This window comes from Hippocampus zosterae, chromosome 21 (genome assembly GCF_025434085.1).
Source record: "Hippocampus zosterae strain Florida chromosome 21, ASM2543408v3, whole genome shotgun sequence".
Taxonomy (NCBI): domain Eukaryota; kingdom Metazoa; phylum Chordata; class Actinopteri; order Syngnathiformes; family Syngnathidae; genus Hippocampus; species Hippocampus zosterae.
The window spans coordinates 9,774,017-9,790,482 of record NC_067471.1 but is presented as its reverse complement, the minus strand read 5'-3'; the positions used below and the strand labels follow the sequence as shown (position 1 = coordinate 9,790,482).

Sequence of the window (16,466 nt, the reverse complement as noted above, 5' to 3'; positions counted from 1 at the left end):
AGCTTCCGTCACGTGAACTCATATATAGTAGCCAAAATGAATCGTATCAATGTCTCGTATTTATATTCCAAATAAATTACAACTCAAGCCCACAGCATTTTGTTTTGGTTTTTTTTTTCCACTTTTGTGAAAGCACCCCAAGTGCACACTATGTCCAACTCTTTTATTCTAATGAAAACGATAGCGAGCCCTAAAACCACAGATGTCAAAGTGCGCTCCTGGAGGGCCGCCGTCTCGCCCGCGTTCCGCGTCTCCCCGCTGCAGCGCACCCGATTCAAATGGTCGGCATCCCAAAGAGCTCGCCGATTGAGGCGCTGATCATTTGGATCGGGTATGTTGCGGCAGGGAGAGATGCAAGACGGGCAGGACCGGACTTGGACACCAAATTCATGCCGTTACCGGCCTGGTCACATTTCACCGATTATTTCAAGAATGCCACAAGATGCGTTTGCAACCTTTATTGAGGCAAGAATAAATAAACGGAGGGAGGGAAGCCCTTGCCATCCAAACGGAATGAAGAGGCAGATGAAAAGTCAAGGCGCCCCGCCCCCAAACCCCCTTTGGGGCGGCCGGGGCTCATCCCTTGGAGCCCGGCTTGAGGGTGGCAAAGGGCTTGGAGTTGCGCAGCGCGCCGCAGATCTCCTGCAGGAAGGCCACCACGTTGAGGTCCCTGTCGGACTTGCGGCTGTCCAGGATGACCACCAGGGTGAAGTGCGGCTCGGGCCGGGCCAAGTAGTAGGTGCTCTGGACCTTGTCGTCGTAGAAGTGCACCACCTTGTCGGGCGCGTCCAGCTCGGCGGCGCGGTCGCCCATCATCATGACCACGTTGGGCCAGTGCGTGAGCGGGCGCTCGCCCGAGGGCAGGGACACCACGGCGGGGAACTGCTCCACGCCCTTGGGGGGCTCGCGGTACGAGCGCGGGTGGTGGTAGCCGTGGCCCTGGAAGCTCTCCGAGCCGCGGTTGTCGAAGACCAGCGACACGCTGGCGCCGTCGTGCCTGCGGACGAAGGAGCAGATCTTGCCGTGGTAGTCGGGGGCGGCGCGGGCGGTCAGCGCGCGCATGTCGGCCGGCGCCGTCTGCCGGCTCAGCGCCTCGTGGAAGTAGAAGCTGAACTTGGCCAGGAGGGCCGCCTGGAAGCGCTGGAGCCAGGCGTACAGGTGCGGCGGCTGAACGCTCCTCTGCGACTGGCCCCCGAAGAGATGCTTGCGGGTCTCCTTCTGCCGCTGGAAGAGCTGCCCCCACGCCGTCAGCTTGACGGCGGCGCCGTGCAGGCTCAGCAGCGCCGGCAGGAAGCGCCACTCCGACACCTGCGCCTGGCAGCGCAGCAGCTGCGTCACCACCTCCACCTCCGTCTGGAAGCTTTCCTCCACGCGGCCCAGGATGGGGTGGTGGAACCTGGGGGAGATCCTCAATTCAGCGCCGCGCGTGCGGGCCACGGGGGAGGCTCTTTTGCTTTTGGGTCTGGCTTTGGGTTTGGGTTTGGTTGGCCGCAATTAAGGTCACGCTCCTCCGGTAGCATTCTTGGTGCGCATGAAGGAAAAGCCGCCTCATGGCAAGACCATTTCAGCCGGTCACAGGCTGGAAAAAAGGCTGCTTTCCAACGGTGAGCGACTCGCTCCTCAGTGACACACCGAAATGGGAATGTGGATCCCAAATTGATCCTCAAAGCTGATCTCAGTTTTAACCGTTGACTTGATTTGTGATTTTGTACTTTGCTTTATTTTCCCTTACGCCAACAAAGCTTTTGTTTGAGCCTACTTTTAATTGTGCTTTGTCTCCTTGTGTGAAAAGCCCCCTCCCCCCAGGTCCCCCAACTCACAAGTGTTGCATTTTTAAACATGCTCTCCGATAAACGTTGATTCGTAATTCCCCCCGGTTCACAGTTAATTTCCATGGAATGTCTCTCATTTGGTTTACCTGTGAAATTCTCCCCATGGAAATTGACCGTCCCACCGAGCCGCCCCTCGTTCGCACTCACTTGGAGCTGTACTTGTGCATCACGGCGTCCAGCGCGGCCGCCAGCGCCTCGCCGTTCACGTTCTTCTGTCCGGCCAGCGCGTGCATCTTCTCGTAGAGGTCGGCCATGTCCACGCGGGCCTGCGCCAAGTGGCACAGCTGCTCGGCCAGGTGGCACAGGAGCTCCTCCAGGTACGCCGACGACGAGGCCTGCTGCTGCCCGTGCCGGCCCAACGTCACCACCTTGCGCAGCTCGTTGTGCAGGGACGTGTAGATGGTGCGCGTGGAGTCCTTGCGGCTGAAAAACGACTGACCTCCTACAGTGCGACACAAAAAGAAAAAAATAAGTGGGCAGGTAACAAGCAAGCAATGGACTTTTTTCCCCCCACAGTTCTCATCAGACAAACGCCACTAGGTTGCACAAAACGACACGAGGCCGCGTGTACACCCAGATGCGCAACTAAAATGTGTGTGGCCGAGAGAAACTTTCGTGAGAAAGCAGCTTTAGTCAGTCCCCTACCCGTTTTTTGTCCTAAGAAGGTCATGTTGTGGTAAGCCTTCTCGGCGGCGGCCAGGTGAGCCAAGGCGGCCAGCAACGCGGCCCAGACGGCGCCGGAGCTCCTGCTGCTGTTCTCTTTCTCCTTCTCCACGTAGTCTTTGGCGCGGTCGAAGGAGAACACGCCGAGCTGAGCGAAGAAGCTCTCCAGGATGGCCTGCTCGCGGGGCACCGGCCGGAGCAGCGGAAGCGCCTCTTCCGCCGCCATGGCCGTCGAGCGCTAGCTAGCAGCTAAAGAGCGAATCGCGCCAAGTCGCGCTTTTTCAAGGGTCGCAAATACAACGCCATTCGTTCCTCTCGCAATACTCACTCACTCACTCACTCACTCACATGTCTTTTCGCCTGAAACCGCATTCAATAGAATTGAAAATCCGTCAGCTTTGAAAACGACGAGAGGCTACGGAAAACAAATCCGCCATGTCCGCCATGTTGTCGTCGTGGAAAACTACGGCGAGTCCCGAGGGACCAAATATGAAGTGGCGCCGAAACACACCGACAGGTGACAAATGACGATTCTTCTTTTTCCGTTCCACTTAAAAGTATTTTTTCCTCAATCATGTTACCATAGACGCAAACACTGGACCCGAACTCCAGTTGTTTTTCTCTCTTTGCGAATTGAACTATTGATATGTTGACGGTATGTTCAGGTGTGTGTTTTGGGCATACCGAGAGCATCAGTGCAGTTCTCGCATGGTGGTCTGGCATCTTCCATGGGATTTCCCCGAAGCCGCAGCCTGGATTGACAGACGGATAAGTTAGCAAACAACTCAAGTATTCAAGAACCAGATGACAAACGTCTCCCACGGCGTGACCGAGTCTGCGTAATTGTGGATTCAAATTCCCCTGTGGGGTAATCCGGGTGTGAAATCAATGCGCGTCCTTACATTCATTCGGATTTTCGTGCCGTTCTTTTTTTTTCCTTTCCAAACTGCAGTCTTAAATTTTTGTTCCTCCATCCATGAACAGAAGTTATTTCTTGACACGTGATTGCTGCGCTGTCGGACTGTGCGCAGCCGATGATGGCGACCATCGTCTTAATCGCAACTTCACCATCAAACCGCAAATGAGCAGCTGATGGCCCGTACCGAGAACATGAGAGGATTTTTCAGGAGAGGGCTTCAAGCTTGTCGTTGGCATCAAAATGCTGCCGTCAAAGCAAAGACAAAGCGCATGGCTGCACACACGCAATTCTAGCGGAGAGCAGAATTTTGCCATGAAACCACATCGGAGAGCCACAGGCCCATGGTCTCGAGTTTACAGAAGTTCATAAAAGCCCCACATTTTCACGCTGGGAGCCCAAACAGAGGCATGCTTGTGCATGGAAAATAGCTCCCTTATTATTATTTTTTTTTTCCACGCCGTGACCCATCTGCCGCGTCACGTGACGTCATCCCGCTTGCTGCAAATTGAATGTTGAGCTCCTCTCAAGATTTCCTTCAAAACATTATTGGTTACGCCTTTGTTTCGTTCCAAAATACCAACCCGGATTGCGCTTTCAAACGCTTAGAATTTTCTGTCACCGACTTCCCGCCAAGTTGGAGACGACGAACCAACGGACCGAATTGGAAAGCTAGTCGTCGCTGGGCGCGGAAGGTTATGGAACCTCATCGCCATTGCTGTCGTAAGACTGATTTGAACAAATCTGGAAAACAACATCAAATAAGCGATTCTGTGACCGGCCCGCCTTCAGGCGTGGCTTCACGAAATTAAGAACGCGCAAATGGAATGGTAACAAGGGGATTGCGGAAGGGTGCCCAACAAACAAAGTCGCTGTCCTAACTGGGATCGACGTACTTGCAAACCGCAGTCGCCACAACTCGCCCTTCACGCCTTCATGAAGAGGAGCTGCGCATCCCACCCACAAGCAGGACTGGACTCCAAAGTGCTCCTTGCACACGCAGAAGAAGAAAGGAGCGTCCCGCTCACCGCTGCTTGGCGGAACTCGGCGGCAGTCCCACCTGGGAAAAACACACCGAGCGCTTTCAACACCAAAAGTGCCACCGGATGGAGGTGAGGCAAATGTCATTTACTTTTCACTTTGACCGAGGGCGGTGCCAAAAGTCCCAAAACAAAAAGGGAAAGTGATTTTACCTTTACGCATTTGAAATAGAGCACACGAGTTGTTCTTCATCCTTTGCCTCACAAACGATGGGACTCGCACTGAAGGCTCGAATTGTGAATGGGCGGAGGGCACACGACACCGCCCGCAGGCTGAAAAGTACAAGTTGAGCAATGAGCGCGATCGCCAATCAAAGGCAGCGATCGACATATGTATAATGTAACACGTACCTTTCCGCAGAAATCAGGGGTTTCAAATGGAAATTCAATAGAGCGGACGGTTTCTTCTCATGACTTTGGGACCTGTGGAATGAAGCGATCATACAAACAGCAACAAAATTCAATGAAATAATCCAACACAAAACTTGAGAAACGGTTCCCTTCGCCATGTTCTCAGTAATCGCGGCATTTGCCGTCGAAGCCGAATTTCGGTTCTGTCGCTTTAAAAACGTTCGCTTTTATTTGCGCGCGTCAGCGGAAGTTTTGCCCTTTGACTTCCGGTAAGGGTTAGTGCGCCGCAACGACAGTGTCCGCCTGACAGCTCGTTTTGCGTTTGTTTTTTTTTTTTTTTTTTTGCGCGTGTCGTTTAGAAGATCACAGTTGTGTTTGTTTTGGTTCGCCCCCCCGTTGGTAGCGCCAATGTTTTCTTGCTTGATATTTGGTGTCGAGGGCAAAAGTGACAATGAATCCCGTCAAGCGCGGTGAGTGAACAAACAAGCTCCTTCAAGTCATTGTTTACCGCGGCACAGTATTCTTGTTCACATGTTCTGGAAACTAAAGCGCTTTTTGACAGCTGCAGCTGTTGTGGAAGCGAGTTATGAGATATTATTTTAGAATGATGCAGTACAGTACATATACCTTTATGGGGGGGGGGGGGCTGACCGACCTGGAAAATCTTCATTGAAATTTGAACGACACCAAAATGTGTCAGAATTTTCGAGATGCCGCTTGCAACTCGCACCTGGGTGAGGAAAGGCACACGAACCGCCTCACGTGTCTCTATTTGACTTTCGAACACCGACTTGTGTACGCCAGGGAAAATAGTCGGCGTCTGAAATGAAATGTCAAAGTTTGATCTTTGTCGCATTTTGTTCTCCCGGAGAGCCCGTCGGCATCGTTGGAGTTGATGGAAGGTGCGGGGCCTTTGAGCGTCAAGGTTTTGTCTCCTTGCTTTGGGTGCAGAGCACAACGTACGAGATGAGCTTTGAGGCGGGCGGCCCTCCCCTGAAGGACACCTTCAAGATGATGAGCGACATGATCCTGCTGTGCACCACTTTGGCGCTTTCCCTCTTCTTCTGGATGCTTTCCCTCACACTCAGCATATATTCCGGTCAGTGACCGAGTCACGCCGTTGACTGCAAATTCACTCCCGATTCAACGGCGGCAATTTCTCATTTGTTTTTGCAGCCCAAGCTTTGAGATGCCACGTTCGAGACGGTTCCGCGGAATAATCTGATGCGCAGTTATCCGACAGACCATTATGTGCATGCCCGATTACGCCGCGGCGTTGAAGGGCCCTCATTGATTGACTGAGGACGGAGCACAAAGAGCCCTTCAAGCCGTTGCGAAAAGAAGGAAAATCGAATCGTCGTACGCGCGACTCGAGGCGCTCCGCTCGGCCTGCGGCGTTTCCAACAATTCCACCGCAGTCGCCAGGGTCATTGGAGCCTCAGAAATTTCAGAGAGAAAAATAAAATTATGACCTCAATAAAGCTCAATTGACCTGCGGCTCATTGAGAACAAAGTGGGAAAAAATGAAGGCACTGCGATGATTTTTTACCGGGCAGCCAGGTTTGAAAGGGAGGACGTCACCGACAGAAACTTTACAATGATTACATTTGGAACTCTGATGCACGTCATCATCACGACGTTGTAGCCCAAATGCAAAAATGGGGCGCGCATAGAGTCCTTTGACAGTCCCCCAAAAAAAAAAAAAAAAAAATTTGGGCTTTGGTATTTGTCCTTTTTTGTTTTTTCAGTACTCGCTCACCTTTTACGCAGGGTCGTTGCAGCCCGTGTCGCCATGGCGATGGCTCTTCTCCATCTTGGTCCCGGTGGTGCTCACCATCCGAGCCCTGAAGAGACGTAGTCTGGATGCATCGGGGGCGCTAGGAGGTAAGACGGCGCCACGTTGACTTACCCATTATGAATGGACCGCTTCATTTCTATTGGGCTGGAAAAAAGTGACGATTGAATTTTGAAGCGCGACAACTTTTGCGGCGCCGCAACTTTGGATTCGGTTGTACTGTCTCGTCAGCACTTTTTGTGGGCTTCGTGCTGACCATGGCCAACTTGAGTTTCTTCTCGTCGCTGCTGGCCTTCTTCATCACCTCGTCCAAACTGACGCGCTGGGGCGCCGCGCAGAAGAAAAAGATGGACGCCGACTTCAAGGAAGGTGGGGAGACGGCCGCGGTTTTGCGCGGGACGTCCGATTTCTTACGTGGTTGCCGTTTGCGTCAGGGGGCCAGCGAAACTGGGTGCAGGTGTTTTGCAACGGCGGCGTTCCCACGCAGCTGGCGCTGCTCTACATGATTGAGGTGAGTGCCGGTAGAAAACCTGGAAAGATCCAGAAATGCGAGGAAAGAAGGCTGGCGTCTATGTCGCCACTTCACAAAACGTAGAAATACTAACTGTTAAGTCGCGTTGGCAATCAGCCATTTTGGGACTCTGAGATAAACCGCATCTTTTTCTTTTTCTCTTTTTTTCAAATTCACTGACACACGCATGCCACAAGAGGGCGCCAATGAACGGAAGCTCATCTGCCATTTGAGTTGGAATTTCAATTTCTAACGGCAAACTACTTTTAGACTGAAATTTTACTTCTGAAAAATGGTTTAACAATTGGAAGTGAACCGTCAAAAATACTAGAAGCGTGAAAAGTGAAGCACTAATCCGCAGCGACGGCAGTTATCGAAAGGGGAACGCCTCATGGAAAAGGAGCACTGAATCTGAAACGTTGTCGAGCGTGTGGTGGTTTTTGCGGTGGCAGGTGGGCCCCGGCGAGATGGCCATCGACTTTGGCCGGCAGTACACGGCGTCGTGGATGTGCCTGTCGCTGCTGGGGGCGCTGGCGTGCAGCGCGGGTGACACCTGGGCCTCCGAGGTGGGGCCCGTCCTCAGCCCGTCGCAGCCCAGGCTCATCACCACCTGGCAGGAGGTCCCTAAAGGTGAGCGAAAAAAAAATAAAAATCAAAACCACAAGAAAAGTTTCACAGGACTCCCAAGCAGGTGTGGAAAACAAAACCTGGACTGGAATGCGTGCGTGCTCGCAAGCGTGTCATTTGGACAGGAAATGAACACGTTTGAACTTTGCTTGGCAGGAACCAACGGCGGCGTGACTCACGTGGGCCTGGCGGCCAGCTTCCTGGGCGGTCTGGCAGTGGGCGGGGCGTACTTGGCCTCACAGGTGCTGTTCGTGAACGAGCTTCAGGAGTGCGCCCCCCAGTGGCCGCTGGTGCTGTACGGGGGCGCGGCCGGCCTGCTGGGCTCCCTCCTGGACTCCCTCCTGGGAGCCAGCGTGCAGTACTCTGGTACAGAAGCGCGCCATCGGTCCGGTCCGCACGAACGAAAAGGTGTCACGGGTTGTGTTGGTGTGTCGGCAGGTTTTGATGCCAGCATCGGGAAGGTGGTGAGCTACGAGTCGCCCACGACGCACTGGATCAGCGGCAGACCCATCCTGGACAACAATGCCGTCAACCTCTTTTCGTCCGTCCTGGTGGCGCTCGTGCTGCCCGGGATGGCCTGGGGCTTGTGGCCGCACTAGGGAGACATTTTGTTGACAATGACAAACAAATGAAGACCAAAAAAATATATACATATAAATACACTTCTCCAGTCGAGGAGGCGACAGGAGAAACAGAACTATTCTATTTCCGAATTCATTTGTGCAGTTTTGTGTATAGAAATCAAGCACCAAAGCACAGATGGGATTACGACGACAAAACATTGAGAAAACAATCATGTCTTGAGGTACAAGTTTAATTTGCTCCGTGACCATCCTCGCACAAGTCAACTTAACTCACAGAAATCAATGGAATGCCATGAATCTGTTACAGGAAAACACACACACAACCACATTGTATTCATTCTTTTTTTTTAAGGAAAATGGCACTCTACAATACTGCATTGGATTTCTAAAAACATTATGAAATAAAATGTAAAAAGTAAAGAAGTTGAATGCATCATGATTATTTCATGAGAGTTCCTTCTGGCTGGGGCACTCCACAGGAATTGGATGTAAAAAATAATAGCTAAACCCGAGTAGAAACTCAAGACCTGATGTGTCAGGTTCAAGGCAAATTAACCAGGAAGAAAAGTCTGTTTGCCCTGTTTCCCTCCCCCAAAGCTCCGTGATTGCTTCTTTTCTCACCGTCACCTCTTTCGACGAGTGAAGGGCAAAACAGTTTTGCCAAACCGTCACGAGGATTCAAGGCTTGTGGCGTGTAAAAGTGGCCTTGAAGTTAGTCAAGTCTCGTTAGGAGTCGCGTGTCAGTGACGCAGCATTGCATTCCCGATGACGTAAACACAGAAGGCGGAAGTGCAACGCCATAGACGTCCACTTTGGCGGCGTCTTCTTATCAAAAGTCCTCTTTTCCTCTTTGAACCCCATTTGACATGTGTCTCCTATGACGCGCAAGTAATATATGCATATAAATGTCCAAAAACTCGCTCGTCCAACACAATACAGTACCATACATGAAAGGGCAATGCCACTTACCTCTCTCACGGACGCTCACTGGAAAAGGCACAAAATGACCCCCTCCAAACACCAACACCTCATCGTAAATCTCTTAACGGGATTGTATTTCTTGACCCACTTCTTTAAACCTTGCAAATTTGTTTTTTTTTGTGTGTGCTCCGCTTCTTCCTGGTGCGTGTTTGGTCACGTGACGCTACCTGGACCACGGAAGCCGGCAGGGAGCTCACCCAAATCTCGAGAGTTACGTTAAATATTTCCTGTAATACCTTTGCTCTCTTTTGTACCATTAAATTATGATGATGATGATGATAATTATGTCACCCAGTTATTCAAACCATGAAACATTTGTGTTGTTGAGCCTAGCCGGACGCATTGTTGAGTTTGTTAAAATATAAAAGATCGATCACGGTCAACATCGAATTCACGCCTATTAAAATGTTACGTAATGCAAGTCACGTTTGGATTACTTTGAACTGGTCTTTCAAATACCAGTTCGACGCAATTTGAAGGAAGAAACGACAACGTGGCCGCAGGAAGCCAACCGGAATGGTGGCTTTTGTGTTTTTGGGATCTGGTCTCTGATTGGTCGTCGGAAGCCGTCGCACCTGTCGTGCCAGCAGAACTTTGGCAGAGTCCGTTCTGCCGAAAGTGGGCAGGCCAATCGCGCGGGACGTCAAAGTTGGAGGGAGGAAGACAGGAAGGAAGGAAGGAAGGAAGGAAACAAGCAAGCAAGTAAGCAAGGAATCGTGAAAAGTGTCCGCGGCCTCGATCGGCCGGCCGGTCCTTACCTGCGCGGAGCAGCGCGGCTATGCGTCATCTGCGTCCTCCGAGCTTGCACCTTGAGCACAACTTCAATTGCGCGTGCACAAAGTAGTTCGAGAAACTTCCTGTGTGCTCAGCCAGCCATGTCGTCCGAGCTGCAACTTTGGGGAGCTGACATCTGCGGGGATTTGGCCGGCGCGGACGCCTTCTCCGGCTTCCAGCGGTGGATCGGTCCGGTCGACTCCCCCGGTGGCTCGCGGTCGGCGTCACCCACGCCGCCGCCGCCGCCGCCGCCTCCTCCTCCTCCTCCGGCCAATGACAGCGGTGACGACGCGGCCACCCCGAGGACGTCCATCGTCGACTGCCTGCTGGTGGAGCTGTACGACACGTACAGCACCAAGAGGAACGTGGACAGCTGGGACAGCTCCACCGAGGCGTCCGGCCCGGATGCCTTCCAGGGCCGCTGCAACGCCGGCTCCGGCTTCCTGCAGGAGCTCCAGGAGAAACACACCAGGCGCCACCAGGTCAACTATTTGGCACGCAAAGGTGAGCGACAACGATCACTTTACAGTCACCGGATTGGAGTTGCACGGTTTGTTTGTTTTTTTCAATTGAAGTCTGCATTCAATCGCCTCGGTTTGACTGTCACTGCGCTCGTCCTCTGTCAAAGTGATAGTAAAACAACTCTTGCGGTCAGTTATTTTCGACGAACGTGCACGCGCATCAACAGTCTGTTGTTCACACATTTTATAGGCGATACGTCGAGTATACAAATGTGTCAGTGTTTCATTTGCACTGTGGTGTAACAAGACAGGTACGACGCAAAGTGCGGACCATTTCCATTTCAAGGATTCGATTGGACCGTTTTCGAAGGCTCTTCCAAGTCTTTTGTGCGTGTACGCGCGAGCAACGTTTGGAGCATATGGCTCGCAACCAATGCAAAGTGATCGGAGGGGGACCGGAATGAGCCGTCGTGCACACAAACGCAGAAAAGAGTCCGGTTCGTGTCACGCCCCCTGCCGGCGTGCGAGAATCTCCACAGCAGGAAAGGGTGCCTTGCCGGCCAGGCAGATCAAGACATTTTTGTTTTCTTTGGATCGGATTGGAGGGGCCCAACCGTCCCGAAAAAACATTTCGGACATGACTAAAGCCTAACGAGCGTGCTGACAGTCGACATTCTTTTGTGGGCGGTCGCGGTTTTTTTTGGCCTTCCCCTACAGAGCCCGAAGAGCTCCGCGCCATCATCCAGGAGGCCAAGTACCGCACGAGCGTCCAGTCGGCCAAGCTGATTCGCCAGCTGAGGCGGCGAGACCGATTGGTGAACAAACTGCAAAAGAACTACGACATCATCACCGCCTGCCTTCAAGCCGTCTCCAAGAAACGACGTAAGGAACGCTCGTCGCGCTCATCACGTCAACACAAAAGCAAAGCGATGAAGCAATAGAAAGACGACCGGTAGTGCGCTCACAACAACCGATGCGACGTGATGATGATGGCCTCGATGTGGAAGCAATCGGAATAGCTTTGGATGTCTGCGCCGCCTTGCAAGGCACCTGCTCCAAAATAACACACGTGGCAAATAACAACAAAAAACTCATCGGTCTGTGCCTGTGATTTGATGAGCGAGAAACTCGTCCTCAGCTTTCTTAGCTTTCTTTTTATTAACTACAAGCACACTCATAACCGTTGACTGTAGTCATTAGGATGGCAACATTCAACAAAAATGGAATGAGCTCACCCCGGTGGTGCAGTTCCTCCTCCTCCTCCTCCTCCTCCTCCTCCTGCTGCTGCTGCATCCTCGCGCCTCCTCCTGATCACGTGGTTAAAAAAAAAAGAATGAACAGGAAGAGGTGTTGAGCATCATCCGCAAACCCGGACATTTGGGGACCCAAAAACTCATCTTATTTTTGCGGACGACGTGAGATCGAGCGGCCGCTCTCCCACCATGAGCTGACTGCACGTCGGAGCGGTTCGGGGCTCAGCATGCGGCAGGAGCGCCTCGGCGGCGGCGGCGACGCCTCCGCCGCGCCCGCCTCGTCGCCGGCCGGCCGGAGGCCTCGGGCGGGCGGCCGCCAGCGGCGGCGGCAGCGGCAGGAGGCGTCGGGCGGCGTCGGCGACATCATCAGCAGCGTGCTGAGGAAGCGCGACGGCATCTCGAGGAGCGCGCCCAGGCTCCTGTGCACGCTCGAGCCAGGTGACGCGCGCCGCCGAGAGTCGGTGCCGACGTGACGTCACCAAAACCCAAAAACCAAGCGCCGTCGGACCGTTATCAAAAGGGAAATAAGAAATTTTAGGGTGCGGGGCATCACGAATGTCACTCCCCGCAAAGGTTTTTCCTGTGTGCAAATGTCAACAAATTCGATGTGGGGGGGGGGGGGGGGGCGTGCCGGGGTGCCCAATGTTACACGACTGTTGAACGGCGTTAATCTGCGAGTGATTGACAACCAAAGGGGATTTGGCGTGAGCTAATCCTGCCCGAAAGCCGCGGGCAAGCAGAGAGAGAAACAAAGTCAACGAGCAAGCAGCGGCAATGACGGACAATGTCGACGAGCGAGCGGACGAGGCCAATCGAGCAGGTCGTGCCACTTTTCGACTCACTGGGGAGGGCGGCTCCTAGCGCCAATTGATGGAGAGACATTTTTATTTCGGCTTTTTCAAACGGGAGGCCGTGTCGATGTCTCGAGCGGGCTCCGATTTCAATGGCACTCTTCGTTTGCGGCACCGCGATGTCAAAGGACGTCTGCGCATGCGCAAACGGGACAGCGGCGCCCTCTTGTTTCTTTCTTTACCATCCAAATGAACCCTTTTTAAAAGGGGGGGGGGGTTAAAATCTACTTTAGCTCAACATGCTCGTGACATCTCTGTATTTAAATGGACATACTAGCATTTGCAAGTCAAGACGTGCATTTGCCCCTCCCCAACGACTAACTTGGGATTTGTTGATGTCGGCAGGAGTGGACACGAGGCTGAAGTTCACCATTGAACCTTCTGTTGGGAAGAACGGATTCCAGCAGGTCAAAACTCCGACAAACAACATCCATTCAGCCAAGCCGACCAAAATCCTTTTCAGAAACCCTCAATTGACATTTCCGCGATTTTAATTTTCCGCGCTCCGCAGTGGTACGACGCCCTGAAAGCCGTGGCCAGACTTCCCACCGGCGTCCCCAAAGAATGGCGGAAGCGGGTGAGTCGCGCGCCGGCGTCCCACGGGCGAGCGAGGCGCGCGCACCACTCACCGCTGCGCGTGTGCGTAGGTGTGGCTGACGCTGGCCGACCAATACCTCCACAGCATCTCCATCGACTGGGACAAGACGCTGCGTTTCGCCTTCAACGAGCGCAGCAACCCGGACGACGACTCACTGGGCGTCCAGATCGTCAAGGTAACCGCGGCCGGGAGGCCCTCGGGCGCTACTTGGGTAGGGAGTCGTCCGCCGGACCGAGCGTTTGGAACCTTGCAGGACCTGCACAGAACGGGTTGCAGTTCCTACTGCGGCCAGGAGGGGGAGCAGGACAGGGTGGTCCTGAAGCGGCTTCTGCTGGCCTACGCCCGCTGGAACAAGGCGGTGGGCTACTGCCAAGGCTTCAACGTGCTGGCCGCGCTCATCCTGCTGGTGACGCAGGGAGACGAGGGCGACGCGCTGAAGGTGAGCCATGACGCCGCCTCGCCAGGCCTCGCCACGCCTGATGATGATGTCATCTGCAGGTTATGATCTACCTGATTGACAAAGTGCTGCCCGAGAGCTACTTTGCCAACAACCTGCGGGCCCTGTCAGGTACACAAGCACATACACAGAACTCGCTTTGGTTTTAAGGAAAAAAAAAAAAAACATTCAGGCATGCGCCGTCTCCGCCAGTGGACATGGCGGTGTTCCGAGACCTGCTGCGCGTCAAGCTTCCCCGCCTGTCCCGACACCTGCACCGCCTGCAGAAGGCGGCCAATAGGGAGGCGGGAGGTATGACATCATCGCCCTTTACCGCGCGGAGGTCAAGCCAACCCATCGCGGCCGTGTGTGTGTGTGTGTGTGTGTGTGTGTGTGTGTGTCCCCGTCAGGAAGCTACGAGCCGCCGCTGACCAACGTGTTCACCATGCAGTGGTTCCTCACCATGTTCGCCACGTGCTTGCCGGCGCCCACCGTGCTCAAGATTTGGGACTCGGTGTTCTTCGAGGGCTCCGAGGTGCTCTTCCGCGTGGCCCTCGCCATCTGGGAGAGGCTGGGAGAGTGAGTGGCGCCGTTTCCCCCGCCGAGCGTCCGCCCAAGTTGCCCAACTCGTCCCTTCCGGTTGCGCGCAGGAGGATTTTGTACTGCCAGACGGCCGACGACTTCTACAGCACGATGGGTCGTCTGACGACGGAGATGCTGGACCGCAACCTCATCGATCCTCCCGACCTCATCCAGGTAGAAGGGGGGGGGGGCAAATGCGACGCCCGGAGGCCGTTTCAACACCGGGGCGGGAATTTCTTTCAGGAGGTTTACGGCATGGCGGCCTTTCCGTTCCCTCAGCTGGCCGAGCTGAGGGAGAAATACACGTACAACATCACGCCTTTCCCGACCTCCGTCAAGCCGGCTGCAAGGTGTGTGTGGGGGGGGGGGGGGGGGCGCTCTCGGGTGTGGGAAACGGGGGGGGGGGGCCTGCCGGTGACCGCTTTTGTGGGATGTCGTCGCCAGCGGCTGGGAGAGCGACGACGAGACGGCGCAGTTGGACGACGAAGACGCGGCGGCGTCGGCGCTCGGCTGTTTGGGGCCGCTGGGGGGGCTGCTGGCGCCGGAGATCCAGCGATACCAAAGGCACCTCAAAGGTCAGCCGGGTCTCCCCGCGCGTCGGCCTCGCGATGACGCGCAAGCCGACGGCTTTTGCTTCCAGACCAGGGCGACATGGCCGAGCTGAGCCCGGGCGCGGTGGGGGGAGGAGCCAGGGCGGAGCACCAGGCGGCCATCAACGGCATGATGATGGAGCGCATGAGCACCGACATCCAGGCGCTCACCAAGCAGTACGCTCGCATCAAGAGACGGCAGCGGCAGCAGGCCACGCAGCTTTGCATACGCGCAGGTGGGCCTGGGGGGGCGCCGCAGCGGGGGCAATTTGACAGCACCTTGTGACGAGCGCTTTTGGCACGGTGCGCTGCAAAAAAAAAAATAAGAAAGAAAAAGCAGAGGGTTTGAGAAAGAAAAATGCACATGGCGAGATTTCTTCAAAAAAGCCCCCACCCCAATTTTGAGCAGCTCACCTTCTTTTGAGGACTGTTTTGGCACAACTTGCCGTTTGCTCTCTCTTGGAGTGTCGTCGTAACCGTCGGCATTTTCTCTTTTGCCAGTTGAGCAGAGTTTGCGTCGCGCTGGCTTGAACATTTCTCTGGCTCCTCCCCCTTTGCCGCAGACAAGTGCGCCACCACCCGCGTCCTGCCGTCCCAACTCAACCCTTCCGGCGGCGCCATCAATCATCTGCTTCTGGGCCGGAAGGCCCGGGGCGCTCCCGGCGGCGTCGGGGGCTCTGCGACCAGGCAGCTCTCTCCGTGGCGGGCTCACGTGCGAGCTCATCGCAGGCACGCCGCCCAGCCCGGACCCAACTTGGGAGATGGCGGCACGACGGAAGACGGAGCGGGTGGCGGCCCCTCCCCCGAGCGTGTGCCGGCGGCTGCCGCGGAGAGTGTCGCCACACGGGTGGAAGACTTGGAGGTCCGACTCAGCTCGGCGGTCCTGCGGGACGAACCTCAGAAGCCGCCTTGGGACGCCCCGCCCGCCCGGCTTCCGTCGGCGGCGGCGCGGGACGACTCGTCGAGTTCCGAGGGCGCCGATGGACGTTCCTCCGCCCACCCCCCCTTTTCTCCACCTTCCGCCGCGAGCGCGTCACCGTCTCCAGTTTCCACGGTGACGCCCGAGCCGTCGTCATCCCCCACGCCGCCTTCCACGCCGCCGCCCAAATGCGCTCACCCGCTCGGAGGCTTCGGCCAAGCCTCCTCGCCGTCCCCCTCGTCCGTCGGGTCCTCGGCTCGATCTTCGGCGCCGTCCTTCTCGCCGTTCCCGTCCGTCAAGCAGCCCAGGAAGTCGGCGGCGGCCCGAAACCTGGGTCTGTACGGCCCCACCTCCAGGACGCCGGCCGTCTGCTTCCCCCAGCTGAGCCGCAACTGTGGCGGCGGCGATGGCACCACCAGGAGGCGCTGACAACTCTTTTGCCTGCCTGCCGGCCGGCCAGGCTCCTTCGGCGGTGCACATCCACCCGGGCCGAGAAGCCGCCGACTCGTTTCTATGCCGGACGCACGTCGAACCAAAAGCTCCACCCGCAACGCAAACGCAAATAAACAAATGGCACTGACTTTTGCATTTTTTTCTCCCGTGAATGCGCTATCATAAAAGAAACGATGTCGTCGGCCTGATGTCGAAATATCATTGTGTTTTATTAGCCTACAACACTTGTGAGGTCACATCCATGCAGGT

General features: G+C 55.0%; 3 protein-coding genes and 1 long non-coding RNA gene across 13 annotated transcripts; 2 read left to right on the top strand and 2 right to left on the bottom strand.

The window, feature by feature from the left end:
• Window positions 1-443: 443 nt before the first annotated feature.
• Window positions 444-4,471, bottom strand: kics2 (KICSTOR subunit 2). Of its 4 annotated transcripts, XM_052055911.1 has the most exons (5): window positions 4,344-4,408; window positions 3,180-3,247; window positions 2,478-2,744; window positions 1,980-2,274; window positions 444-1,396 (listed from the first exon to the last, which is right to left on the bottom strand). In XM_052055911.1, exons 3-5 carry the CDS (start codon window positions 2,719-2,721, stop codon window positions 577-579), a joined length of 1,359 nt encoding a protein of 452 aa, XP_051911871.1. In that variant the 5' UTR covers window positions 2,722-2,744; window positions 3,180-3,247; window positions 4,344-4,408; the 3' UTR covers window positions 444-576. The 4 variants fall into 4 exon arrangements, with proteins under 4 accessions (XP_051911871.1, XP_051911874.1, XP_051911873.1 ...); XM_052055914.1 differs by lacking the exon at window positions 2,478-2,744 and having other exon boundaries at window positions 4,344-4,471; XM_052055913.1 differs by lacking the exons at window positions 3,180-3,247; window positions 4,344-4,408 and adding an exon at window positions 2,844-3,122.
• Window positions 4,391-8,742, top strand: tmem19 (transmembrane protein 19). Of its 3 annotated transcripts, XM_052055917.1 has the most exons (8): window positions 4,391-4,523; window positions 5,754-5,901; window positions 6,573-6,686; window positions 6,829-6,966; window positions 7,032-7,108; window positions 7,561-7,738; window positions 7,892-8,101; window positions 8,174-8,742. In XM_052055917.1, the coding sequence occupies exons 1-8, from the start codon at window positions 4,518-4,520 to the stop codon at window positions 8,332-8,334; spliced, it is 1,032 nt and encodes a 343-aa protein (XP_051911877.1). In that variant the 5' UTR covers window positions 4,391-4,517; the 3' UTR covers window positions 8,335-8,742. The 3 variants fall into 3 exon arrangements, with proteins under 3 accessions (XP_051911877.1, XP_051911875.1, XP_051911876.1); XM_052055915.1 differs by having other exon boundaries at window positions 7,892-8,742; XM_052055916.1 differs by lacking the exon at window positions 4,391-4,523 and adding an exon at window positions 5,051-5,272 and having other exon boundaries at window positions 7,892-8,742.
• LOC127594037 (uncharacterized) lies at window positions 7,256-10,202 on the bottom strand. The gene is made up of 3 exons (XR_007960571.1): window positions 10,059-10,202; window positions 9,289-9,909; window positions 7,256-8,330 (listed from the first exon to the last, which is right to left on the bottom strand). It is a non-coding gene; the product is annotated as an uncharacterized LOC127594037 (long non-coding RNA).
• On the top strand, window positions 10,176-16,335 carry tbc1d30 (TBC1 domain family, member 30). Of its 5 annotated transcripts, none has more exons than XM_052055903.1 (14): window positions 10,176-10,578; window positions 11,253-11,417; window positions 12,985-13,046; window positions 13,151-13,216; window positions 13,287-13,412; window positions 13,491-13,676; window positions 13,736-13,805; window positions 13,887-13,985; window positions 14,125-14,252; window positions 14,324-14,429; window positions 14,499-14,605; window positions 14,700-14,830; window positions 14,896-15,081; window positions 15,409-16,335. In XM_052055903.1, exons 1-14 carry the CDS (start codon window positions 10,176-10,178, stop codon window positions 16,328-16,330), a joined length of 2,757 nt encoding a protein of 918 aa, XP_051911863.1. In that variant the 3' UTR covers window positions 16,331-16,335. The 5 variants fall into 5 exon arrangements, with proteins under 5 accessions (XP_051911863.1, XP_051911864.1, XP_051911865.1 ...); XM_052055904.1 differs by having other exon boundaries at window positions 14,084-14,252; XM_052055905.1 differs by lacking the exons at window positions 10,176-10,578; window positions 11,253-11,417 and adding an exon at window positions 11,862-12,226.
• The last annotated feature ends 131 nt before the right edge of the window (window positions 16,336-16,466 follow it).